At 43.9% G+C, this 27,040-nt stretch overlaps 1 protein-coding gene across 2 annotated transcripts in view; it reads right to left on the bottom strand.

The window, feature by feature from the left end:
• Positions 1-27,040, bottom strand: part of LOC126428086 (collagen alpha-1(I) chain-like) — a 260,714-nt gene that overhangs the window by 163,377 nt on the left and 70,297 nt on the right. The window contains exons 3-4 of one of the 2 annotated variants that reach the window (XM_050089976.1): positions 24,766-25,047; positions 2,536-2,664 (exon numbers count right to left, since the gene is read on the bottom strand). In XM_050089976.1, the coding sequence (XP_049945933.1) occupies positions 2,536-2,664; positions 24,766-25,047 (411 nt within the window). The remainder of the gene's footprint in view (positions 1-2,535; positions 2,665-24,765; positions 25,048-27,040) is intronic. The other variant, XM_050089977.1, reaches the window with a different exon arrangement.

Genomic DNA, 27,040 nt, shown 5'->3' with positions numbered 1-27,040 from the left:
TACAAAACTTTTTTGCATGAGATTTAAAAGTCTTCCTTTAATTGTATCTCGCATATACCCATCCAAACAAAAACCAAGCTACACGTTTGAGGGTTAAGGGACAATACCTGCATACAAGTTCATTAAAGTGGGCCAACATTTTTATTGAAATAAAAATTCATATGACACAGACAATGGCTTAAAATTGAATACCACAAACATCTATGATGTGCTCAGGTGCAGAACCATATAGTCACAAATATTAAGAATAGGCATACAGGTTTGTTTCCTCCATTCCCCTCCATCCTTACCCCCCACACCCTCCTCTATCCCACCAGATGTAGAACCTCACATCTGTAATTATACAATGTTGTGATATTTAACAGAGATATGTGATGCAATTATATGTTGATCTTTCCTCACTGCTGTGTAAATCTTGACAAGCACATAATGAAATGTTTGTGTGGAGCTGCTTGTTTACACGGGAGGCAAATTAGCTAACTGCCGAAGAAAATGACAGTCTAACACAGGAAAAAGACTTCTTTCAAGAAATTAAATGGAACTGCGGACACAAGCATACAAAATCCAGTCCCTTTAATATGAACTGAACAGGTTGTAAAATCTGTGGACAATGGATATATCTGATTTGGGGAGGTGTTTATGGTTATCGTTCTACAACTCACCAATCAGTGAATGTTCACGACAAGTTAAAACTGAGTAACAGACCAGACTGTGAAACTAAGCAGCTAACTTCTTTCTTCCAATTGTCCTGTCCACATGTTTACCATGAACTGACCACAAAGGGGCAGTTCCACTACCTTTGTGATTCATTTCAAATGTCTGCCATCTCCCATGCTCATTCTACACAAGTAACACACTATTCACTCAGTCATTTGCTCATTTACAGTCTGTGTTTGGTAAGTCCCATCATGAAGGAAAGCAATCAGAAATGTGGAATGAGACAATTTGTACATTAACAAGCAGGACCAGCCCACCTACCTGCTGCCGTAAATTATACTAACAACAAATTGTGACAGGTGCTAATATCCTGACATGAATAATTGTGGGAATTATTTCCAGATTCATTTATACAGAGTTTCCCAGACAGAATAATCAGTATCAATACGACAGGAATGATCATTTGAAGAAAAAAAATGTAGTAAACATGGGTTCTAAAATGCACACCTTAAAAGCTACGAGCTCTTGATCTTCGTTACTGTGAAACACATCTACTGGAAAAAGTGCTAGTAGCTCTTAAGGTATCGACTTAAGAGCCCATGTTTACAATACTTTTTTTCCTTACTTTGGTTTGTAATATCTCCTCGCATAATATGGGAAGCAAAGAGTGTGCAGTAGAAGAGATTTGCTTCACAGTATTGAAAATGAAGAAGTGCTCCTAGCTTTTAAGGTATGCGTTTCACAGTCTGTGTTTAACAGAGTTTCTTGCTTTGAACAATGATTTCTGTCATATCCCTGAATATTGGCCATTCCTCCTAGAACACCGTGTATGTGTGTATCTGGACAAAATTGCTATTTTGGGAATCCCCTGGTCCTGCTTTTATACTAGTTCACTATCATTTCTAAGTCTCCATAAGAAGCATGTATTTAAATTACACAGGAATCTATCCATTTATACATTGATAAAGTCAAAACTTGTTTAATATGAACATTACATGTAAGGGGTTGCTGAAAGAATGCAACCAATGAGTTTAAATTGTGAAAGAAGGCAGTGAGGATAATACACAACTTCGTACCCACAGCTCATCGTAGACAGCTTCAGAAATCTAAAGATTTTGCCATTGTAATATATAACGTTTATAAAGGAAAACTATTGCAAATACCAGCAGCATGACATGTGTCTTAAATACTAAAATGGAAAAGAGCATGACCTGGTATAATTCCACTGTAACTAATAAACACAGAAGTGCTTTGCAAACAAATCAGGTAAACTCTTCAGTGTCATGCCTGCAACTATCAGGGAGCTATCACGTCAACAATTCAAAAGGAAAAGTCAAAGAATTTCTATTAGAACAGAGTCCTTATGAAGCAGGTCAACTTTTAATTGTGGCCGAAAGTATGGTGTGATTATAACACCCTTATTATTGTATTTGCAGAATTAGGATGTGATACACCAGTGAATAGTAACACTGCGCATACTTTATTTTAATGTACCCATTTGTATCAGTAACAGTTTGAGACATGTAATGCCATGACAATAATTTGTTGTCTGTGTGCTTTCATAACTGTATGGACGCTTGTAATGCCTCAAATGAACTCCGAAGCCTCTTCAGTGATAAAATTCAATTAAATTCAATAAATCCACTATTAATATCACCCACTCTTAGTGCATTTGCAATCACTTGGGGAAAGGGATACACTTTTTTTCCTAAACTTTGGCTTAGTTCCATCCCAGTAATATTTTAGTTATAAATAATAAGGAATGGTATGATGCAATATTCAGCCAGAGGTAAGAGACCAGCATTTCCCCACCGCAAAGCAATCTGTCGAACGGCCAGTGCTGACATGCACGGAGATGGCAAAGGATTGCTGTCTGACCTTTGGAGCATCCGGAGATCAGCATGCATTCGACACGACCCCGCGAGCAGGAGCAAGACGAGCAAGCATCGGCCCTCCACTCTTCCCCATCCTGATACACGCTGCCCTCAAAGAGGCACCCACCATTCCCTGTGAACAGCATGTAGTGATAACAGCCTGACATTCAGCAAGTGACACTGGCCTCTTCTGGGGAGAGGAAGCATAGTACTGCACTGGTCTGTAATCCAGAGAAAACACAACAGTTTCTTTTAGCGTTGCCTACAGATGTCGAAAATAAATCTCTTAACTCTTAGGAATACATAATGATTCCAAACTCAATTGGGAGGCACATATCAGCCACTTTCCCTGATGAAAGGTGCAATGCTCTACTCGACAGAAATGTTATTTTTTTCTGCTCACTTTCCTTTACTTGATACTTGTACCATGTACACACAAAATCTCAAATTTTTATCTGAGCTGTATTTTTCAAGGCATTATTATTATTATTATTATTATTATTATTATCATTATTTAATTTAGATGCAGCAGATAACAATAGTGTAAGTAGTTCATCACAAACATTTTATTTAAAGAAATATGCAAAGTTTAAGAGCGAAAATTTAACACCATTAATATTTTATGACTGACGTCCCTTATTTGAAAGTTTTATGTCCTGGGTATTTCACAGGTTACCTCTAGTCAAAATTATTGTTATCACTAGTATTCGACAATGTTTCTCTCTTGAAACTCGTGCTTTTGAAAATCCAGTGTAACTATATCATAGGCCTGACTTTTCTTCTTCCAAAAATTTATGTTTTTACAGGGATAGTATGTTAGTTAATGAAATATTTCTATTAGAAAATCTGAGTTACCAGAAAAATTCTGGGCAGGCTTTGCTAAATCCTGGAGATAAAAGTGCACAGCCAAAACTCCAATACTCTAATACATAAGATAGAACTTATCATCATTTAGGCTACCTGAAGATTGTTAAGTCCATATTAAACAAAACAACTTCACTCCCTAGTGTATAGACATTTAACCAATACTTGAATAATGCTCATCAATATTGGATCCGTGCTAGATAGGATTGATAGGGGAAATACTGAAGAGCCGAAGAAGAGCAGCATGTTTTGTTACAGGTTCACTTAGAAAGCACAAAAGTGTAACAGAGATTATCAGCCAAATTCAGCAGCAGATGTTGCAAGAGAGGTTCCTGCTTCACAGTGTGGCTTACTGTTAAAGTTCTGAGAGTGTATATTGCTAGAAGAGTCAACAAATGTATTGCTTACTCCTATTTACATCTTTCAAAATGACCACAAAGTGGAAATTAGAGAAATTTGAGCCCACATGGATGCTTACTGGCAATTCTTCTTCTTCCATGCCATTTGTGACCGGAACAGGGTAGGGAGGAACAGACACTGGTTCACAAAGTACCCGCTGCTACCCGCCACAGGATAGCTTAGAGGGTCGTTTGGGGGAGGAGACCAGACAGCGAGGTCATCAGTCTCATCGGATTAGGGAAGGATGGGGAAGGAATTCGGTCATGCTCTTTTAAAGGAACCATCCCGACATTTGCCTTGAGTGATTTAGGGAAATCGTGAAAAACCTAAATCAGGGTGGCCGGACACAGGATTGAACAGTCATCCTCCCAAATGTGAGTCCACTGTGCTAGCCACTGAACCACCTTGTTCGGTGATAGCTTAGAGAGGATAGATATAGATGCAAATCAACTGTCATCCCCATCTTGTATGTTAATATTGAAACTGTAATAAATTTGTATTTTAATGTTTGTGATAGCATTCCTACTTGCTTCTTTGAATAGAAAAAGTAGATAACACCACAGTCAGTCTGTGCCCTGCTATAGTGAAGTACAGTTATACACTCCTGGAAATTGAAATAAGAACACCGTGAATTCATTGTCCCAGGAAGGGGAAACTTTATTGACACATTCCTGGGGTCAGATACATCACATGATCACACTGACAGAACCACAGGCACATAGACACAGGCAACAGAGCATGCACAATGTCGGCACTAGTACAGTGTATATCCACCTTTCGCAGCAATGCAGGCTGCTATTCTCCCATGGAGACGATCGTAGAGATGCTGGATGTAGTCCTGTGGAACGGCTTGCCATGCCATTTCCACCTGGCGCCTCAGTTGGACCAGCGTTCGTGCTGGACGTGCAGACCGCGTGAGACGACGCTTCATCCAGTCCCATACATGCTCAATGGGGGACAGATCCGGAGATCTTGCTGGCCAGGGTAGTTGACTTACACATTCTAGAGCATGTTGGGTGGCACAGGATACATGCGGACGTGCATTGTCCTGTTGGAACAGCAAGTTCCCTTGCCGGTCTAGGAATGGTAGAACGATGGGTTCGATGACGGTTTGGATGTACCGTGCACTATTCAGTGTCCCCTCGACGATCACCAGTGGTGTACGGCCAGTGTAGGAGATCGCTCCCCACACCATGATGCCGGGTGTTGGCCCTGTGTGCCTCGGTCGTATGCAGTCCTGATTGTGGTGCTCATCTGCACGGCGCCAAACACGCATACGACCATCATTGGCACCAAGGCAGAAGCGACTCTCATCGCTGAAGACGACACGTCTCCATTCGTCCCTCCATTCACGCCTGTCGCGACACCACTGGAAGCGGGCTGCACGATGTTGGGGCGTGAGCGGAAGACGGCCTAACGGTGTGCGGGACCGTAGCCCAGCTTCATGGAGACGGTTGCGAATGGTCCTCGCCGATACTCCAGGAGCAACAGTGTCCCTAATTTGCTGGGAAGTGGCGGTGCGGTCCCCTACGGCACTGCGTAGGATCCTACGGTCTTGGCGTGCATCCGTGCGTCGCTGCGGTCCGGTCCCAAGTCGACGGGCACGTGCACCTTCCGCCAACCACTGGCGACAACATCGATGTACTGTGGAGACCTCACGCCCCACGTGTTGAGCAATTCGGCGGTGCGTCCACCTGGCCTCCCGCATGCCCACTATACGCCCTCGCTCAAAGTCCGTCAACTGCACATACGGTTCACGTCCACGCTGTCGCGGCATGCTACCAGTGTTAAAGACTGCGATGGAGCTCCGTATGCCACGGCAAACTGGCTGACACTGACGGCGGCGGTGCACAAATGCTGCGCAGCTAGCGCCATTCGACGGCCAACACCGCGGTTCCTGGTGTGTCCGCTGTGCCGTGCATGTGATCATTGCTTGTACAGCCCTCTCGCAGTGTCCAGAGCAAGTATGGTGGGTCTGACACACCGGTGTCAATGTGTTCTTTTTTCCATTTCCAGGAATGTATATACATAAAAATTAGTGAGTTCGCATCCACCATTTCGAGTGTACAGACATTATGCTGGTCAGTCCTGGAAGGGCTTTCAACTGAGTAATGTTTATATACAAGCAGTCCCATGCTGAACTACTTTAGAACGTAGCAAAACATGGACCATGAAGGAATTATCCAAATGGGATGGAAATTGGTAGATGTGATTGCATGGTCAGACAAACTGATGATTACAATTTCAGATATACTGGATGCCTTATTCAAGAGAAAGGGCTTCACAAACTGAGCAAGTCAATGAAGTGTTGGATCGCCTCTGGCCCTTATGTAAGCAGTTATTTGACTTGCCATCGATTCATAGGTTGTTGGACATCATCCTGAGGGATATCGTGCCAAATTTTGTCCAATTGGTGCCTTGGATCCAAGATCCTGAGCTGTTTGGAGGGACTTGCCAATGACACTCCAAACATTCTCAACTGGGGAGAGATCTGGTGACCTTGAGGCCAATGTAGGGTTTGGCCAGCCCAAAGACAAGAAGTAGAATCTCTTGCCAGGATGGCTCGCCATGAAGGGCAATAAAATGACACATAGAATATTGTTGACGTACTGCTGTGCTCAACAGCTGATAACCAAAAGGGTCTTGTTATGGAAAGACATGGGATTTCAGTCCATCACTCCTGGTTGTTGGTCCATACGGCAGGCAACAATCAACTCAGTATCCCACAGCTGGAATTCGGGGTTTTTATGTCATCGTTTTGTGTGGTTTGAGATCGTGGTGTGTGTATGTGTTTATATTTAGTTTGTCCCCACCCAAAAACCCCCAATTTCCCGCACAGGTCCCGTTTTTGGAGGGAGATGTGTTTGTTGGTTTTACATGTATTTTCGTGTTTGTTGTAGTGTTTATGTAATGACGTCATAGCCGCCATATTGGAGACGTTGAGGATGGTCGTTTGCGCCATATTGGTGACGTCATGGGTCAAAGCAGATGGGTGGAATCGGACGCTTCTGTAAGCCCGATTTGTTTCACATAACTGTGAAGTTTAATATATAAAGGCTGATCATCATAAAGGAGAGACACTGATAAGAGATATGTATAAACTGGAAAATGTACTTTGATGATCTGTAAATCTATTTTAATTACACTAAAAGCATCTACGAATTATAAGCTGGACTTTTTGAGAAGAAGAAGAAGAAGAAGAACTCTCAGTCAGGTCTGTAAACTTACAAGTCTGCCATCTCTGGTGTAAAAATAGAGCTGGTTATCTGTGACTACCTTGGAGTAATGTATTTTGGACTTCTTACGTGGGGCCACCCTTCTCATATTACCAATAATTTAAAAATACAAAGAAGAATATTACACGTAATTTGTAAATTGGTGCCAGGGAGCATTATCACCTTCTCTTATGTAGGCTCAGGCTACTGACTGTCATATACATGTACATTTACATGTGTGCACCCTCCGTCAAAAACAGCTGGTATGGATCGTTGTCACAGAAGAAATGCATGGCTACAGAACCAGGACAAAAGCTGATTGTGATATTCTTAGGCACACATTCATAAAAACTGAGAACTCTCACAATGTGAATTATCTCAAAATCCACACTAAATTGTCACTATCTGCCCAGAACATGCCATTAAATGATCTCAAAGTAGCTTGTTAGCAGTCAAGCTATTCTAGTATAAAATAATTATATGAATTCAACAAATCTGATATCACGTTGTGAGATTATAGCTACAGTTAAAAGTCTTAGTCAATCTTCATATGTGCAAAGGTTATCAGTTTATAAAATGATAACTTTATTCTATCTTAATAATACTCATTGTATATCAATTCACATTATTTTTTTAATTGATTTAAGTCTATGACCATTTAATCACTTTACTCGCTGCTTTAAAATATTGTGTTAAGTATGTGTCTGTATATAAACTGTTGCCTACTTTGAACTGTATCCATTGTCTTCTAATGGCTATCGCATTTTATATTATCAATGGCTAATTAAGACTGTCAGTTCTTGTCTAGCATCACTTTGACATACAACAAAAGAAAACAACAGAGAAAAATGTACGTGCTTCAGCAGCAGACATTGGCAAGAAGTGCACAGTTCGCAAGATGCATACACGTATGGTCAACAGAGCAGGTTTTGTCTTTGATATAGAAAATTATGTGGATTAAAGTTATTTGTTTCAAAAAATGAACCAGGAATTGCACAGATTTTGATGTATGCGCCTGCATTAAGATTATTACATAGGTATCAAGATCTACCATTGTTAATGTCAATATGAAACAGTGCGTTGGGTATAAATATTCCTCACTCTGAGGAAGATGGGCTATCTGTTCACACAAAGGTCATAATGTGTACAAATGAGTTACCAATAGTTGCCATAAACACTATTACAACCTCTTCAGTGCACACCAAAAACAAGGTCCCCACACACTGTGTTTGTGGCGCTGTTCACATTCAGATTCTTTAATTACCAATGTTACACTGAAGGAGGAAAACATGAATCAGGAATGAGAAGGAGATACAGGACCATATGAGCTGGGGTGCGACAGGTAATTAACCCCCTCCCTGAAATCCTGATTATGGTGACAGACTGATCTGTAGCGAAGCCTGATGTTTCAAAGATGATAATTTGATTGTGAGTTGGCAAAGGCAAGGTTTGTGAATGACAAATCAAGTTTGTATAGGACTGGCCTGCCACATGCCATATGTAAACGCAGTATGTCATATTCAAAGCACTTAATGTTGTTAACGACAAAAAATACAATATAAATTCAAAAAATGTTTACTAAAAACAGTGAAGTCTCCATACAGTGTACAAACTACGAAAAATACAGAGGGCCTTCTGCGGTATGTAACTTTTGTGATTCTTTCCACTGACAGAAAAGGCTTGGGCTGTACTGTGGTATATAACGCTGCACTGATATTCTACTGCAACGAAAATTTCCGAAGAGTCTTACGAGATTTGGTAATTTTTCTGTTTCTTGAACATCGTCTCAATTCACTATTGGAGTTCCATGCCTGCAGCCCGATTATACACACATCAAAAAAAGTTTTGCAATACCCTGGTTCCCAGAACTTCTGAAGATAGACGTTGCCTGTGGATTTTGTATTACAGACACAGTCCGTTTGATTGTTCAGAGATGTCACTAAACCCTCCCAAAGATGTAAACAACTACGCATTAGGAGCGCCTATTAGACGGAGGGGGTCCGACAGCTGATCAGTTTCGGTCATTCCACCAGGAAGGAGGTACACGGCTCGTGTTGTCTGTAGTTCAACCATGGCTACCGCGGTTCGATGGCGTCGGCATTGTTACTTTGTGTCAGGAAGGGTTCTCAACAAGGGAAGTGAACGAAGTGAACCAAAGCGATGTTGTTTGGACTTGTAGGAGATACAGAGAGACAGGAACTGTCGATGATATCCCTCTCTCAGGCTGCCCAAGGGCTACCACTGCGGTGGGAGACCGCTAAGGATTATGGCTCGGAGGAACCCTGACAGCAACGCCACGATGTTGAATGATGCTTTCGATGCACCCACAGGCCGTCGTGTTACGACTCAAACTGTGCGCAAAAGGCTGCATGATGCGCAACTTCACTCCCGACGTCCATGGCGAGGTCTATCTTTGCAAGTACGACACTGTGCAGTGCGGTACAGATGGACCCAGCACCCATGCCAAATGGACCGCTCAGGGTTGGCATCATGTTCTCTTCAACGATGAGTGTTGCATATGCCTTCAACCAGACAATCGTCGGAGACGTGTTTGGAGGCAACCCAGTCAGGCTGAACACCTTAGACACACTGCCCAGCGAGTGCAGCAAGGTGGAGGTTCCCTGCTGTTATGGAGCTGCATTATGTGGGGTCGGCTTATGCCACTGGGGGTCATGGAAGGCGCCGTAACGGCTGAACGATACGTAAATGCCTTCCTCCGACCAACAGTGCAACAATATCAGCAGCATATTGCCGAGGCATTCGTTTTATGGACGACAATTTGTTCCCTGCTGTTCTGGAGTGGCATTATGTGGAGTCGGCTACGCCACTGGTGGTCATGGAAGGCGCCATAACGGCTGTACGATACGTGAATGCCATCCTCCGACCAATAGTGCAACAATATCAGCAGCATTTGCCGAGGCATTCGTTTTCATGGACGACAATTCGCGCCCCCACCGTGCACATCTTATGAATGACTTCCTTCAGGATAACGACATCGCTCGACTAGAGTGGCCAGTATGTTCTTCAGACATGAACCCTATCGAACATGCCTGGGATATATTGAAAAGGGCTGTTCATGGACGACGTGACCCACCAACCAGATTGAGGGCTCTACGCCGAATTGCCGTTGAAGAGTGGGATAATCTGGACCAACAGTGCCTGGATGAACTTGTGGATAGTATGCCACGACGAATACAGACATGCATCAATGCAAGAGGACGTGCTACTGGGTGTTAGAGGTATTGGTGTGTACCGCAAACTGGAACACAACCTCTGAAGGTCTCGCTGTATGGTGGTACAACATGCAATGCGTGGTTTTCATGAGCAATAAAAAGGGCAGAAATAATGTTTATGTTGACCTCTATTCCAGTTTTCTGTACAGGTTCCGGAACTCTCAGAAGCGGAGCTTTTTTTTTTATGTGTGTACATCAGATTAGATTTCAGTTATACAGCAAAACAATATCTCACCAATACATACACACTATTGCCTCGACTTCGAAAAACGCAGATTTAGTTACATTTGTGTAAATGTTGGCTAACCGCTATATAGATGCAGATGTAGATGTTAAAGAGTACTAGCACATTTTTACTCTAAAGTGCTTGTAAGCCCATAAGAAAAGATTTTATTTTTATTTTATTTGTCCTTTTGTATTACTGCACAATACGTCTAGAAGCAAACAAAATGAAAGAAAAACCTTTAATCTGAATTACAATACGAACGGTAATAGTGATACCTCCTTGCTCCATTTCTTCAGTTGTCAACACTACCAACTTCAGGACATAATATGAAGTTGCACTGTGGTACTCCATAAGCACAATTCCTGAACTTCTATAGAATCAAGAATGAAGAATTTTATTCACGATGGATTATTTTACAATGATATTGGATTCGTCATACAGGACGTAGTGGGGAAATACGGAAGCGTCCGATCCCACCCATCTGCTTTGACCCATGACGTCACAAATATGGCGGAAACATAAACAAACACACACACTTTCCACAAGAAGCCTAATGACACTAACGGCTCAAGCGCGGGAAATGGGGTGTTTTGGGTGGGGGGCAAACTAAATATAAACAAATTTAGACGCCTTGCGTAGCTACAACGTGTAAGTGAAGACAGCCATGCATGAATACCCACCCACCTCCCCAGGGGTCGTAACCCCTGCAACCCATAGAAGATAAAGATGCTTCAGTAGCTGATTAGTGTTTTTTGTCTTTTAAAAAAAAAAATCTCACGGGATAGAACGAACAGATCAGAAAGATAAATATAATAAACTAAAACAGAAATTCGAGGAAACAGATAATTAAAATAAGTAATAAGTGTTTTTAAATTAAAAAAAAATCTCACGAGATAGAACGAACAGATCAGAAAAGTAAATAAAATAAGATAAAACAGAACTGGAGACAGCCACACTCAAACCAAACTCCGCGCCGTCATGACGTAACACACGACAACACCCTTACGTCACGGGTCAAAGCCGACGCGTTGGATTGGACGCTTCTGTCGACCCCGTAGTAGTACACACATAATAATAAAATAAACTAGTATCACTACTTTATAGTATAAATTTTAAGCATGGCAGTGTACCAAATCACACCACGATACATACATGTTTTGTGAACAGATTTCATTTTTGCTGAATTTGTGAGCGTTTCTTGGTTTCATTAGCAATAAATTATATCAGTTATTAATAACTTAAAACGTTAACAATGTTTATTCACTCTAATTGGTACTATTACATAGTAAATCCAGAGTATAAATTTTTAAATTTCAATGGATAGAAGCACAAAGTTCTGAGAAAGATAAAAACATTAAATGCCTCACAGTGTTGATCTCTACAGCGATTATCACTCCAGCAAATCGAATTTCATTTGTTGATGTTTTGTAACTAATGGTAGCTATAGATCTAACTCGTGGCCCTAACATTGAAATTTGAAGATGGCATGTATTTGTTAGCAGCGGTGGCCATTGTTTAAGTGTTTATTCATCTCTCCATACTAAGGTAATTTTGATACTTACAAAATGACTTTAGTAGAACCGGAACTAAAGGAAACATATATCCGATTTAACACTTCAAAAATATACTTTTGTGTTTTACTTCATCCCTGTTTACGCAGATAAAACAAGTCAATTGTGTTCGTGTGTAGTTTTTATTTTGATTAAAATGCAAATTGAATCAACTGCGATTTTACGAGTAAACATTTCACACGCAAGAGACTATCTAGATCACTTCGGTTGCCTTACAGTCAGTGGCTAATTAAAAAATAACGGGAACTATTGAAACGACTTAGGGTTCTGTAGCGTTTGTGTGTCCCGGAAAAAAATGTGCCAGCAAATAGTACTTCGCTCCAGGGGTAAGGTAATTAAAAATATATTAAAATTTTAATGATACAGTACTGGAAATCAGGCATTACCTTATAAGTTGAAACTAAGGAGTGATTTCTTCACTCGACAGGTACGAATTATCTGTTTCAGAATACATAGTTGCTTATAAATGCCCCGAATTTATCGATAAATCATGACACATTAACCTCTCAGAAGTACATGCAAACGTTGGTTGAATATTAATGACATTATTGATAGCCTTTTTCTAATTCACGATACCAATTATACAATAATTAGGCCTAATATCAGTGATGGTTTCCAAGCCGTACACAGCTACAAAATAAACATTTTTCCTCTTAATGTTCTGAACAGTAGGGCTTGTGGTGGCGAAGGTGATGTGCCATCAGTTTGTAATTTTCCTCAGCTGTAGCATCCAAGGGTAAAAAGTGAAAGCCACCATTTCAGAAAAACTGACAAGATGTTTCATCTGTGTCGGAAAGTAAAACGTAAGATGCAGTTGCATCTAGAATTAGTTCATATAGAATTAGAAAGTGTCGTTATCAGAGCGGTGACCCTCACTCCAAAACTCGATGAATGGCGAAGATTCTGATGCGTAAATGTTACTATAATTATGTTTGCAAAAATATTGTTTCTGTGTGGTTATCATATTTAATTACAATTATAAAACGTAAGCCATTACTCTGTGTAAAAACAGAATGTGATGGATACGCGTGCGTTTAATTACTAATAACAGCAGACGTAAAACATTTTTCACGGGGATTCGTCTGTAAACGAAATGTTCCCAACGAAACTGATACGCTGTCGTCCTACCTGTGTTAACATGAAGCCAGGTTATACGCATTATAGCGAACAAGTATTCACCGAAGAAACGTGACTCTGGCGTTTGTAAGAAGTGAAGCAGGGTGTAAGTCTCATTCTTATGAAAAAAAACGGGACTTTTAAAAGTTTAGAAACTTCGTAGGACAATATTAAGGAAAACGTCGGGATACAAAATTTATTTACAAAACATAATGGTCATAGAAGTTCACATTTGCATCATGCTCTCAGATGATCCCAAATGACTTTTTACAATCAGTCTGCTGCGCTGTCATCGTACTTTTCATTTTTTTGGTATTTTTATCAAGAAGTGCATTTTCGTTTGAAAACTCATGCGATGTACCTTCGTATGAACATGACTCACATTGTCAGACTTTCCACGATGTCCAATAGCAAAGTTTGATTTGCACAACGAATGTTCTACAGTCATCTTCACTGCCAGAGATAAAAGTAAACTCACTTTCTATGTTGCAGTTAAAATTACAGTTTAGTTTTGGCACGATGAAACATTGAAAATGAATTAGTAAGTCGGCACGGTATCTCAGCGTGTTCGGTCAGAGAGCTGGTTGGCCTCTGTATTTATGCATTATGAACAGGTGCTCGATCGTGTGGAAAGATGCAATCACCATCCCCAAACTGCTCTTCAACAGTAGGAAGCAGGAAGGTGTTTAAAACACCAATGATGTAGGGCTTTGCTGTGACAGTGTCACGCAAAATACTAAGGGGTGCAAGCCCCATAGCCGGCCACAGTGGCCGAGCGGTTCTAGGCGCTTCAGTCTGGAAGCGCGCGACTGCTACAGTCGCAGGTTCGAATCCTGCCTCGGGCATGGATGTGTGTGATGTCCTTAGGTTAGTTAGTCTAGGGGACTGATCACCTCAGATGTTAAGTCCCATAGTGCTCAGAGCCATTTGAACCATTTTTTTTTGCAAGCCCCATACATGAAAAACACGACCACACCATAACACCACCGCCTCCGAATTTTACTGTTGGCGCTACTCACGCTGTCACATGGCGTCCACCCTGCCATCGTATCGCCACATTCTGTACCACGATTCGTCACTCCATACAACGTTTTTCCAGTGTTCAATCGTCCAATGTTTACGCTCCTTACACCAAGCGAGGCGTCGTTTGGCATTTACCGGCGTGATGTGCGGCTTATGAGCTGCCGCTCGATCATGAAATCCAAGTTTTCTCACCTCCCGCCTAACTGTCATAGTACTTGCAGTGGATCCTGATGCAGTTTGGAATTCCAGTGTGATGGTCTGGGTAGATGTCTGCCTACTACACATTAAGACCCACTCATACTCTTACGGATTTATGGACAGCGCTGCAGGATTCGTGGCGTCATTTGGCTCCAGCACTACTTCAGGCATTAGTCGACTTCATGCCACGTCGTGTTGCGGCACTTCTGCATGCTCGCGGGGGCCCTGCACGATATTGGGCAGTTGTACCAGTTTCTTCGGCTCTTCAGTGTAGATGGTACGCCAGTGTGCAATACTTGCCGCGTCTGGTCTGTATGGTGGTTTCACGTTGTCGCCGTCTGACATCTATTGTAGTACAGGATAGCACCATCCCTAGTCTGCAAGTTTTTGCGAAGTGCAGCATCAATTAAGTACAGTGTTGCATTTGCTGTAAAAAGTCAAAAACTGGAGAAGCGACAGCGAATTTGTGACAAAATTTAAGTAGAAAAGGTAGACATTAACAGTTCATTCACAGTTACTAAAAACTGCCTGTGTCCACATAACGTGCCTTTATTTGCTTGTCACCCTTGAAAACGGAAAGATTAACACGAAAAACAGAGTTCTTCGACCTCAGTTTCCAGTCTTTAGCACTGACTATTTGTAATGTTGAAATAGTGTTATAATCCCTGATGTTTGAGCCGATTTTCAAAATTTATTTATTTATTTAGCGTATGGCTCATAACATCACAGTCAAAATTACAGAAACAACACGATTTAAGAAAAATCACATATGTATAAACAGAGCAATAAATAACAGTTTGTATATAAGAACACCGCCAATTGTAAATTTACACTCACAGAAGAGCAATCACAAGCAGACGCCCAGCTTAGATAATACGAGGGTTATTCCAAAAGTAAGGTCCGATTTGCCGTAACTATTGAAATTTGGCGCCAATGACAAAACACGCATGCGCGCCGACTCCCAGCAAGCCTTGCGCGTCAAACGCCGCCATTCGCTTTGTTACTGTTGCTGAGTGTAGTTCACAGTGTCACTTTACAATGTTTAAGACAATTGATCAGCCCGCCGATTGTGAAGTAAGGGCAGTGATACGGTTTTTGTCTGCAAGAAACAATTCAGCGGCGGAAATCCATCGGCAGATTACTGAAGTGTACGGTCCTAACATAATGAGCGACAGTAAAGTGCGCAAGTGGGTGCGAGCTTTTAATGAAGGACGGGATAATGTGCACGATGAACCACGGTGTGGCTGACCATCAGTGATTTCAGATGATTTGGTCAATGCGGTTGACAAAAAAATTCGTGAAGATCGCCGATTCACTATTACAGACGTAGACATGCATTTTCCGAATGTGAGTAGAACAAATTTGTACAGAATTGTGTCTGAACATTTGAAGTTTCACAAATTGTGTGCCCGTTGGGTTCCCAGGCTGCTTACTGAGCCCCAATGAATGAAAAGAATGGCTTTTGCTCTTGATTTTTTGGAGCGATATCATAAGGAAGGTGACAGTCTTTTAGACAATGTTGTCACAGGGGATGAGACATGGGTTTCTCACATCACTCCAGAGTCTAAACGTCAGTCAATGCAATGGCGTCACACGTCATCGCCAGTCAAGGTCAAGGCAAAGCAGACAATCTCAACACGTAAGGTTATGGCGACTGTGTTCTGGGATAGACGTGGAGTATTGTTAGTCGACTTTATGGAGAGAGGAACAACGATTAATAAAGCCGCCTACTGCGCTACCCTGACTAAACTTCGACGTGCAATCCAGAATAAGCGACGTTGTCTTTTGTCGTCTGGAATCTTGTTGTTGCATGACAATGCCAGACCCCACACTGCAAATGAAACGCAAGCTCTGATCAAGAAATTTGGATGGGAACAGATGGACCATCCTCCTTACAGTCCGGACCTGGCGCCAAGTGATTTCCACCTGTTCCGTTACTTAAAGGAGTTTCTCGGCGGCAAGCGCTTCGACACAGATGATGAAGTGAAAGAAGCAGTTAAGGACTGGTTATCGTCACAGGCGGCCGATTTCTATAACATGGGCATTCAAAAGCTTGTTGAACGATGTGACAAACGTTTAAATAAGAATGGAAGTTATGTAGAAAAATAGATAAAGATATAAGGAATGTAAATAAAACAATTGTTTTGAAAAAACATTTTAGTTTTGATTTTTTTTTTGTAACCGGACCTTACTTTTGGAATAACCCTCGTAAATAGTCGATTGTCTCTTGGGTCGCCATTAGGAAATCCTGTGGGTCACCCTCGTATACCCTTAGTGGGCATTCCTGCACGATGTGTTTGACCGTCTGTCTCTCAGCACCACAGTCGCAAGCGGCGGAAGGGAGTTTACCCCATCTGTGTAAGGAGTCGGCGCATCTCCCACAGTTGGTTCTGATGCGATTAAGAGTTTACCAAACTTTGCAGGGGCAATCAAATCCTTTTGGTTTACTAAAGATGCATGGCATACTGTGGCAGTTTACTGCTGTTCTGCTCTCCCATTCCTCTTTCCATCAGTCATTTACGAGGTGCATTCAAGTTCTGAGGCCTCCGATTTTTTTTCTCCGCGTTCATTGTCAATACGTCCCAGAGATGGCAGCACCGTACGGCAGATGGAATTTTACCACCAGCGGCGAGAATGAGAACTGATTTCAATACTTAAAATGGCGACGTTTTCCTTACTTGAACAGTGTGCAATCATTCGTTTTCTGAATTTGCGCGGTGTGAAACCAATTGAAATTCATCAACAGTTGAAGGAAACATGTGGTGATGGAGTTATGGATGTGTCGAAAGTGCATTCGTGGGTGCGACAGTTTAATGAAGGCAGAACATCGTGTGACAACAAACCGAAACAACCTCGGGCTCGCACAAGCCAGTCTGACGACACAATCGAGAAAGTGGAGAGAATTGTTTTGTGGGATCGCCGAATGACTGTTGAACAGATCGCCTCCAGGGTTGGCATTTCTGTGGGTTCTGTGCACACAATCCTGCATGACGACCTGAAAATGCGAAAAGTGTCATCGAGGTGGGTACCACGAATGCTGACGGACGACCACACAGCTGCCCGTGTGGCATGTTGCCGAGCAATGTTGATGCGCAATGACAGCACGAATGGGACTTTCTTTTCGTCGGTTGTGACAATGGATGAGACGTGGATGCCATTTTTCAATTCAGAAACAAAGCGCCAGTCAGCTCAATGGAAGCACACAGATTCACCACCACCAAAAAAATTTCGGGTAACCGCCAGTGCTGAAAAAATGATGGTGTCCATGTTCTGGGACAGCGAGGGCGTAATCCTTACCCATTGCGTTCCAAAGGGCACTACGGTAACAGGTGCATCCTACGAAAATGTTTTGAAGAACAAATTCCTTCCTGCACTGCAACAAAAACGTCCGGGAAGGGCTGCGCATGTGCTGTTTCACCAAGACAACGCACCCGCACATCGAGCTAACGTTACGCAACAGTTTCTTCGTGATAACAACTTTGAAGTGATTCCTCATGTTCCCTACTCACCTGACCTGGCTCCTAGTGACTTTTGGCTTTTTCCAACAATGAAAGACACTCTCCGTGGCCGCACATTCACCAGCCGTGCTGCTATTGCCTCAGCGATTTTCCAGTGGTCAAAACAGACTCCTAAAGAAGCCTTCGCCGCTTCCATGGAATCATGGCGTCAGCGTTGTGAAAAATGTGTACGTCTGCAGGGCGATTACGTCGAGAAGTAACGCCAGTTTCATCGATTTCGGGTGAGTAGTTAATTAGAAAAAAATCGGAGGCCTTAGGACTTGAATGCACCTCGTATTTTAAAATTGGTTTGGTGCAGAGCCTGTGCGGTCTTTAGTGGAGGATGCGTAGACCGGAGTCAGTTTCCTTGGATGTTGTGAGGGTTAGTCATGATTTTTTGAAATTCTCTAACCAGAGCGTGTTCACGGCGCAGGTTAGGAGGGTCTATGTTACTGAGAACGAGCAGCCACACTGTAGGAGTTGGCCTGATTGTGCCTGATGTAATACGCATTGTTGCATTAAGTTGGCTATCTACCATGTGTGTGTGTGTGTTTGCTGTTGAGCCACACTGGGGCACAGTATTCTGCCACTGGATACACCAAGCCAAGTGCTGATGTTCTTAAGGTAGATGCTGTGGAGCCCCAGGTGGTGCCACAGAGCTTCTGCAATATGTTGTTGCGTGTTTTAAGTTTCGCTGCAGTTTTCGTCAGGTGTTCTTTGAACGGTAGTGTCCTATCTAGGGTAACCTCAAGGTACTTTGGGTGTTTGTTGTGATTTAGTAATTTCCCGTCTAGATAGACTTGTAGTTCTCTGTTGGCCATTTTGTTGTTCAAATGGAAGGCAGATACTTCCGTCTTTGTAGCACTAGGCTGTAGCCTCCATTTTCTAAAGTACTCGCTGAGAATCCCTAGGTCACTCGTAAGGATATCTTCGGCAGTTTCTATATTTCTGTTGGCTGTTGCTAGAGCCCAGTCGTCAGCATAACCAAATTTGCGCGATCCGGTTGCAGGCATGACAGCGATGTAAAGGCTGAAAAGAAGGGGTGCAAGGACAGAGCCTTGTGGGAGTCCATTACTGAGTTTCATCTGTTTACTTCTCTCATTCCCCATTATTACTTGGAAGGTTCTATTTGACAACATATCGTCAATGAGGTTGGTTATCTTCTTGCAGGGGACGGCACAGATTAATTTGTACATGAGCCCCTGTTTCCAAACTGTATCATAGGCTGCTGTTAGGTCTACGAATGCTGCTGCTACTTTATGTTTCTTCTTGAACCCCACCTCTATATATGTTGTCAGTGATAGGACTTGATCGGTACAGCAGCGATATGGACGGAATTCTGCTTGTTCGATAGGGATTTTTTTGAGTATAGTCTGGCCGATTCTGTTGAGGAGCAGTCTTTCTAGTAATTTATAGACCATACTGAGAAGGGCAATGGGGCGGTAACTCTCTGGTCTATCAAAAAATTAGAATTAATAGGAGAATACTGTTGATTTTTTGTACCATTCAGCCACTTACCACTTTCCGAGAGAAACAGCAAACGGTGGGTGGGCTAACTTTTCTTTTCTTTGCCTGCTTAATTTAATATTTTGATTCTGTGTACCTTGAGCCTGAGGCATTCAAAATTTTGAACTATTTTTCGTTTTCTACTTTGGTAAAGGAAATAATAGGAATAAAAATCGAAAATTGGTTATGTCAGAAACAAGTTACTTTGGGCGGTTCAAAAATGGTTCAAATGGCTCTGAGCACTATGGGACTTAACATCTGAGGTCATCAGTCCCCTATAACGTAGAACTACTTAAACCTAACTAACCTAACGACTTCACACATACACACACATGCCCGAGGCAGGATTCGAACCTGCGACCGTAGCGGTCGCGCGGTTCCAGACTGTAGCGCCTAGAACCTCTCGGCCACCCCGGCCGGCACTTTGGGCGGTTTTAAATGTCCGGTTACATAATAAATGATATTTAATTGAAACCCTCACCTACCCACAGGTGTAGTTGATATACCTTGATGGGGACAGCTGAAAATGTATCCCGGACCAGGACTCGAACCCGGACAGACTGTGGACAGTTGGGAATGAGGGTCTCACGGGGAGCGTGCAAGGGATATGTACCTGCAGTCGCGCCATTCATCTGCGTCCTTGGTGGCTCAGATGGATAGAGCATCTGCCATGTAAGCAGGAGATCCGAAGTTCGAGTCCCGGTCGGGGCAAACTTTTTCAGCTGTCCCCATCGAGGTATATCAACACCTGTCGGCAGATGAGGGTTTCAATTAATTATCATTTATTCTAGAGAAGCTGCTCGGTCATCTATGGTGTCTGTTCTTTCGAGAACGGTTACTTTCTTCATATACAGGGTGGTCCATTGATCGTGACCGGGCCAAATATCTCACGAAATAAGCATCAAGCGAAAAAACTACAAAAAACGAAAATTGTCTAGCTTGAAGGGGGAAACCAGATGGCGCTATGGTTGGCCCGCTAGATGGCGGTGCCAGAGGTCAAACGGATATCAACTGCGTCTTTTTTAAATAGGAACACCCATTTTTCATTACATATTCGTGTAGTGCGTAAAGAAATAAGAACGTTTTAGTTGGAGCACTTTTTTCGCTTTGTGATAGATGGCGCTGTAATAGTCACTAACGAGTAAGTACGTGGTATCACGTAACATTCCGCCAGTGCGGACGGTATTTGCTTCGTGAAACATTACCGGTGTTGACGCATGTTGTCAGGCGTTGTCGGTGGATCACGATAGTAAATATCCTTCAACTTTGCCCACAGAAAGAAATCCGGGGACGTCAGATCCCGTGAACGTGCGGGTCATGGTATGGTGCTTCGACGACCAATCCACCTGTCGTGAAATATGCTATTCAGTACCGCTTCAACCGCACGCGAGCTATGTGCCGGACATCCATCATGTTGGAAGTACATCGCCATTCTGTCATACAGTGAAACATCTTGTAGTAACATCGGTAGAACATTACGTAGGAAATCAGCATACATTGCACCATTTAGATTACCATCGATAAAATGGGGACCAATTATCTTTCCTCCCATAATGCTGCACCATACATTAACCCGCCAAGGTCGCTGATGTTCCACTTGTCGCAGCCATCGAGGATTTTCCGTTGCCCAAAAGTGCATATTATGCCGGTTTACGTTACCGCTGTTGGTGAATGATGATTCGTCGCTAAATACACTCCTGGAAATGGAAAAAAGAACACATTGACACCGGTGTGCCAGACCCACCATACTTGCTCCGGACACTGCGAGAGGGCTGTACAAGCAATGATCACACGCACGGCACAGCGGACACACCAGGAACCGCGGTGTTGGCCGTCGAATGGCGCTAGCTGCGCAGCATTTGTGCACCGCCGCCGTCAGTGTCAGCCAGTTTGCCGTGGCATACGGAGCTCCATCGCAGTCTTTAACACTGGTAGCATGCCGCGACAGCGTGGACGTGAACCGTATGTGCAGTTGACGGACTTTGAGCGAGGGCGTATAGTGGGCATGCGGGAGGCCGGGTGGACGTACCGCCGAATTGCTCAACACGTGGGGCGTGAGGTCTCCACAGTACATCGATGTTGCCGCCAGTGGTCGGCAGAAGGTGCACGTGCCCGTCGACCTGGGACCGGACCGCAGCGACGCACGGATGCACGCCAAGACCGTAGGATCCTACGCAGTGCCGTAGGGGACCGCACCGCCACTTCCCAGCAAATTAGGGACACTGTTGCTCCTGGGGTATCGGCGAGGACCATTCGCAACCGTCTCCATGAAGCTGGGCTACGGTCCCGCACACCGTTAGGCCGTCTTCCGCTCACGCCCCAACATCGTGCAGCCCGCCTCCAGTGGTGTCGCGACAGGCGTGAATGGAGGGACGAATGGAGACGTGTCGTCTTCAGCGATGAGAGTCGCTTCTGCCTTGGTGCCAATGATGGTCGTATGCGTGTTTGGCGCCGTGCAGGTGAGCGCCACAATCAGGACTGCATACGACCGAGGCACACAGGGCCAACACCCGGCATCATGGTGTGGGGAGCGATCTCCTACACTGGCCGTACACCACTGGTGATCGTCGAGGCGACACTGAATAGTGCACGGTACATCCAAACCGTCATCGAACCCATCGTTCTACCATTCCTAGACCGGCAAGGGAACTTGCTGTTCCAACAGCACAATGCACGTCCGCATGTATCCCGTGCCACCCAACGTGCTCTAGAAGGTGTAAGTCAACTACCCTGGCCAGCAAGATCTCCGGATGTGTCCCCCATTGAGCATGTTTGGGACTGGATGAAGCGTCGTCTCACGCGGTCTGCACGTCCAGCACGAACGCTGGTCCAACTGAGGCGCCAGGTGGAAATGGCATGGCAAGCCGTTCCACAGGACTACATCCAGCATATCTACGATCGTCTCCATGGGAGAATAGCAGCCTGCATTGCTGCGAAAGGTGGATATACACTGTACTAGTGCCGACATTGTGCATGCTCTGTTGCCTGTGTCTATGTGCCTGTGGTTCTGTCAGTGTGATCATGTGATGTATCTGACCCCAGGAATGGGTCAATACAGTTTCCCCTTCCTGGGACAATGAATTCACGGTGTTCTTATTTCAATTTCCAGGAGTGTAGAACGCGTGCAAAAAATCTGTCATCGTCCCGTAATTTCTCTTGTGCCCAGTGGCAGAACTGTACACGACGTTCAAAGTCGTCGCCACGCAATTCCTGGTGCATAGCAATATGGTACGGGTGCAATCGATGTTGATTCTTAACGCTGACGTTTTTGAGATTCCCGATTCGCGCAATTTGTCTGCTACTGATGTGCGGATTAGCCGCGACAGCAGCTAAAACACCTACTTGGGCATCATCATTTGCTGCTGGTCGTGGTTGACGTTTCACATGTGGCCAAATACCTCCCGTTTCCTTTAATAACGTAACTATCCAGCGAACGTTCCGGACACTTGGATGATGTCGTCCAGGATACCGAGCAGCAGACATAGAACACGTCCGTTGGGCATTTTGATCACAGTTGCCATACATCAACACGATATCGATCTTTACCGCAATTGGTAAATGATCCATTTTATCACGGGTGATGTATCACGAAGCAAATACCGTCCGCACTGGCGGAATGTTACGTTACCACGTACTTATACGTTCGTGACTATTACAGCGCCATCTATCACAAAGCGAAAAAAGTGGTCCAACTAAAACATTCATATTTCTTTACGTACTACACGAATATGTAATAAACAATGGGGGTTCCTATTTAAAAAAAAAACGCAGTTGATATCCGTTTGACCTATGGCAGCGCCATTTAGCGGGCCAACCATAGCGCCATCTGGTTTCCCCCTTCAAGATAGACAAGTTTTGTTCTTTGTAGTTTCTTTGTTTGACGCTTATTTTGTGAGATATTTGGCCCGGTCACGATCAATGGACCACCCTGTATATGGTTACATAATAGTCCGGTTAAACTGAAAAAAACGATGTAACCGAATACCGGTTTTCTCAGCGATAACCTCCATTCCTAACAAGGGAACATCCCCATCGCACCCCCCTCAGATTTAGTTATAAGTTGGCACAGTGGATAGGCCTTGAAAAACTGAACACAGACCGATCGAGAAAACAGGAAGAAGTTGTGTGGAACTATGAAAAAATAAGCATAATATACAAACTGGGTCGTCCATGTGTAATATAGGCAATATTAACGGCAGTATTGGTCGAAGAGCGCCGTGGTCCCGTGGTTAGTGTCAACAGCTGCAGAACGAAACATTTTCAGTTCAAATCTTCCTTCGACGGAAAATTTTAACTTTTTATTTTCAGTTTATGTGAAAAACTCTTATGTTTTCATCACTTTTTTTGGAGTGATTATTACATCCACAAGAAAACCTAAATCGTGCAAGGTAGAAGAATCTTTTCACCCATTCGCCAAGTGTACTAGTTAGGTGGGTCGACAACATATTCCTGTCATGTGACGCATATGCTGTCACCAGTGTCGTATGCAAAATATCAGACGTGTTTTCCTGTGGAGGAATCGGTTGACCTATCAAATGTTTTCGGTTCCCATTGGAGAGGCACGTCCTTTCGTCAACTAATCACACGGTTTTGCGGTGCGGTCGCAAAACACAGACACTAAACTTATTACAGTGAACAGAGACGTCAATGAACGAACGGACAGATCATAGCTTTGCGAAAATAAAGAAAGCAAAATTTTCAGTCGAGGGCAGATTTGAACCAAGGACCTCTCGTGCCACAGCTGTTCACGCTAACCACGGGACCACGGCGCTCCTCGCCCTTAATATTGCCTATCTTACACATGGACAACCCAGTTTGTATATTTTGCTTATTTTTTTCATAGTTCCACACAACTTCTTCCTGTTTTCTCGATTGATCTGTGTTCAGTTTTTCGAGGCCTATCGACTGTGCCAACTTATAACTAAATCTGAGGGGGGTGCGATGGGGATGTTCCCTTGTTAGAGCCAACGTGTTTCAGTGTCATTTTCGTCGAGTGTGAACGGCCCCGTGTTTTTTATTGTCTACTGTTTTTGCCCATCAATCTATCTATTATGTATCTTCTTCATGTTTTTTGTCATTGTAAACTCGAAGGCTGAAGAGCAGCATACGATGCTGCTGCCAGCCTACCCATGTATATGTATAGGTATAAAAATTACAATAAAGAAAAACAAACTGATCTTAGAGGTACAACGTTGTTCAGGGATTTCAACTCCACTTGCTAATCTCAGCTCAGAAAAACTGAGAAGTGTCGTTCGATCAACGTATTGCTGTGGAAAAGCGCTAGCTTCTGACACGAAATTATATCAGCTAATTGAGCGGCAGGCTTTCTCTCCATACTGCATGCAGGGAACAGAACCTGAATTAGTGCAAGCCTTGCAGTACTCACCCGGGATGACTGGCTCCACTCTGGAGGCGGAGGGGATACCAGACGGCGGCGGTGGCGGCTCTTTGACCGGAGGCGGCGTGGGTGGTGGAGTGGCTGGCACCGGCTGCCGTCGCGGTGGCGGGGGCGGTGGCGGGGGTGGCGTCGCCGGTGGCTCCGGCTCTGGCGGGGGCGACGGTGGAAACCGAGGTACCGCCACAGGCGTGGGAGGCGGCGGGGGCGGGCGGCGCGGCGTCGGCGGTGGAGGAGGCGGCGTCGGCGGCGGCGTCGTGGCCTCCACCTCCACTGTGGGACACACAGCGCAGCCAGTCAGTCCACCATGTGAAAGAAAGCCGCGAGTGGCTTGCTGGACGACGTGATGAAAAACAATCACCTAACGCTGTCCTCAGGGGCAGTAAGTGGACTTACACTGAAAATGTTACGTCTGCCACAGACGGCCCCTGCCAGGCAGACTACACTCAAGACACCCCTGTGTACCATATAACATACACAAGCACTTGCAGGCGCAACCAACAGGAAAACAATTCTTCAAAACAAACAGAACTTGCTAGAGACTAATGCGAACCTTTTTCTGCAGAAGTCGCCTCACAGACACAGGGAAAGTTGGAGTACTCCGCCGACCTCCGCCGGCTTTATAACGCCAGCGCAGCAGCAGTACAGCCAGTTCCTCGCCGAGCTAGGACCAGCTCTGACGGACCTCACTGACGCTCTTGATGAATAGTCGTCTACATGTTCTTTTCTTTGTGAGCATATAGTGATTGTTCGAGAAGTGTACCTCAGTTTCAATAAACGACATTGTACTGAGTGATCTACAATACTGAGTATTCTTCAGAAAAAGAGCATTGTACCATCTTCATTTAGATGTGAAAGTCTAATTCACAGTAAATTCCTGATGAGTGTCACAGTTCAACTTATATATTGAATGCTGTTCCCTATGGCGTAAGATGATTAAACCACCAAAAGCTGCCCTCAGATGTCAACATGGGACCTATACTCTAGGACCTCTAATAGAACTGATCTTCGTGCCATCTTTATTTTGAAAACAAAATGTAGTTCATTGCAAATTCCTGACAGTCGTCACTCTTCATCACGTTATGTCGAAAGACCTGCTCAACAGCATAAGGATACCATCAAAGACAGCCTTGAAGGGTTAACATGCTGACTTGTATTGTTGGACCTGTAATGTAACTGGGCTTCATGCCGTGCCGTGGCAAACTTGCAATGGATTCAAGCCTTTCTTGCAGATAGAACTCAACACGTTGCTCTTAACGGAACAAAATCGACAGATGTAAAGGTAATATCCGGAGTACCACAGGGAAGTGTGATAGGACCGTTGCTGTTTACAGAATATGATCTATTAGAAAGCGTCGGATGCTCTTTAAGGCTCTTCGCAGATGAAGTAGTTCTTTATACCAAAGTAGCAACGCCAGAAGATAGTAAGAATTTGCAGAACGACCTGCAGAGAATTGATGATTGGTGCAGACTCTGACTATTGACCCTGAACGTAAATAAATGTAACATATCGCGCGTACATAGGAAAAGAAATCCACTACTGTACAGCTATACTATTGATGACAAACAGCTGGAGACAGCGTCTGCCGTAAAATATCTAGGCGTAGCTATTCAGAGCGACCTGAAGTGGAATGACCACATAAAACAGATAGTGGGAAAAGCAGATACCAGACTCTGATTCATCGGAAGAACCTTAAGGAAATGTAACTCATCCACGAAAGAAGTGGCATCTATGGCGCCCTTCCGCCCGATTATTGAGTATTGTTCCTATGAGGTAGGACTGATAGAGGAGATGGAGAAGATCCAACGTAGAGCGGCGCGTTTCGTCGCGTCGCGTTTAATTGGCGAGAGAGCGTTACGGAGATGCTAAGCGAACTCCGCTGGCAGACATTACAAGATAGGCGTTGTGTATTATGGGGAGATTTAGTATTGAAATTTCTGGACAGTACTTTTCAGGAGGAGACGGAAAACGTATTACTTTCCCCCCCTCCGCCCTCCCACATACATCTCGCATATTGACCACGAGGAGAAAATTCGAGACATTAGAGCCAATACAGGGGCCTACCGACAGTCATTCTTCCCACGCATTGTTCGCGAGTGGAACAGGGTTGGAGGGATCAGATAGTGGTACCGAAAGTACCCTCCGCCACATACTATTAGGTGGCTTGCAGAGTATGATGTAGATGTAGATGTATAGATCTCTATTTGGAAATAAAAATGTAGTTCATCGCAAATTCTTGAAGATTGTCACTATTCATCATGTACG

This window comes from Schistocerca serialis, chromosome 12, assembly GCF_023864345.2.
Source record: "Schistocerca serialis cubense isolate TAMUIC-IGC-003099 chromosome 12, iqSchSeri2.2, whole genome shotgun sequence".
Classification (NCBI taxonomy): domain Eukaryota; kingdom Metazoa; phylum Arthropoda; class Insecta; order Orthoptera; family Acrididae; genus Schistocerca; species Schistocerca serialis.
Note: the sequence above shows the minus strand (reverse complement) of the source record. Positions and strands in the feature narration are given on the sequence as shown.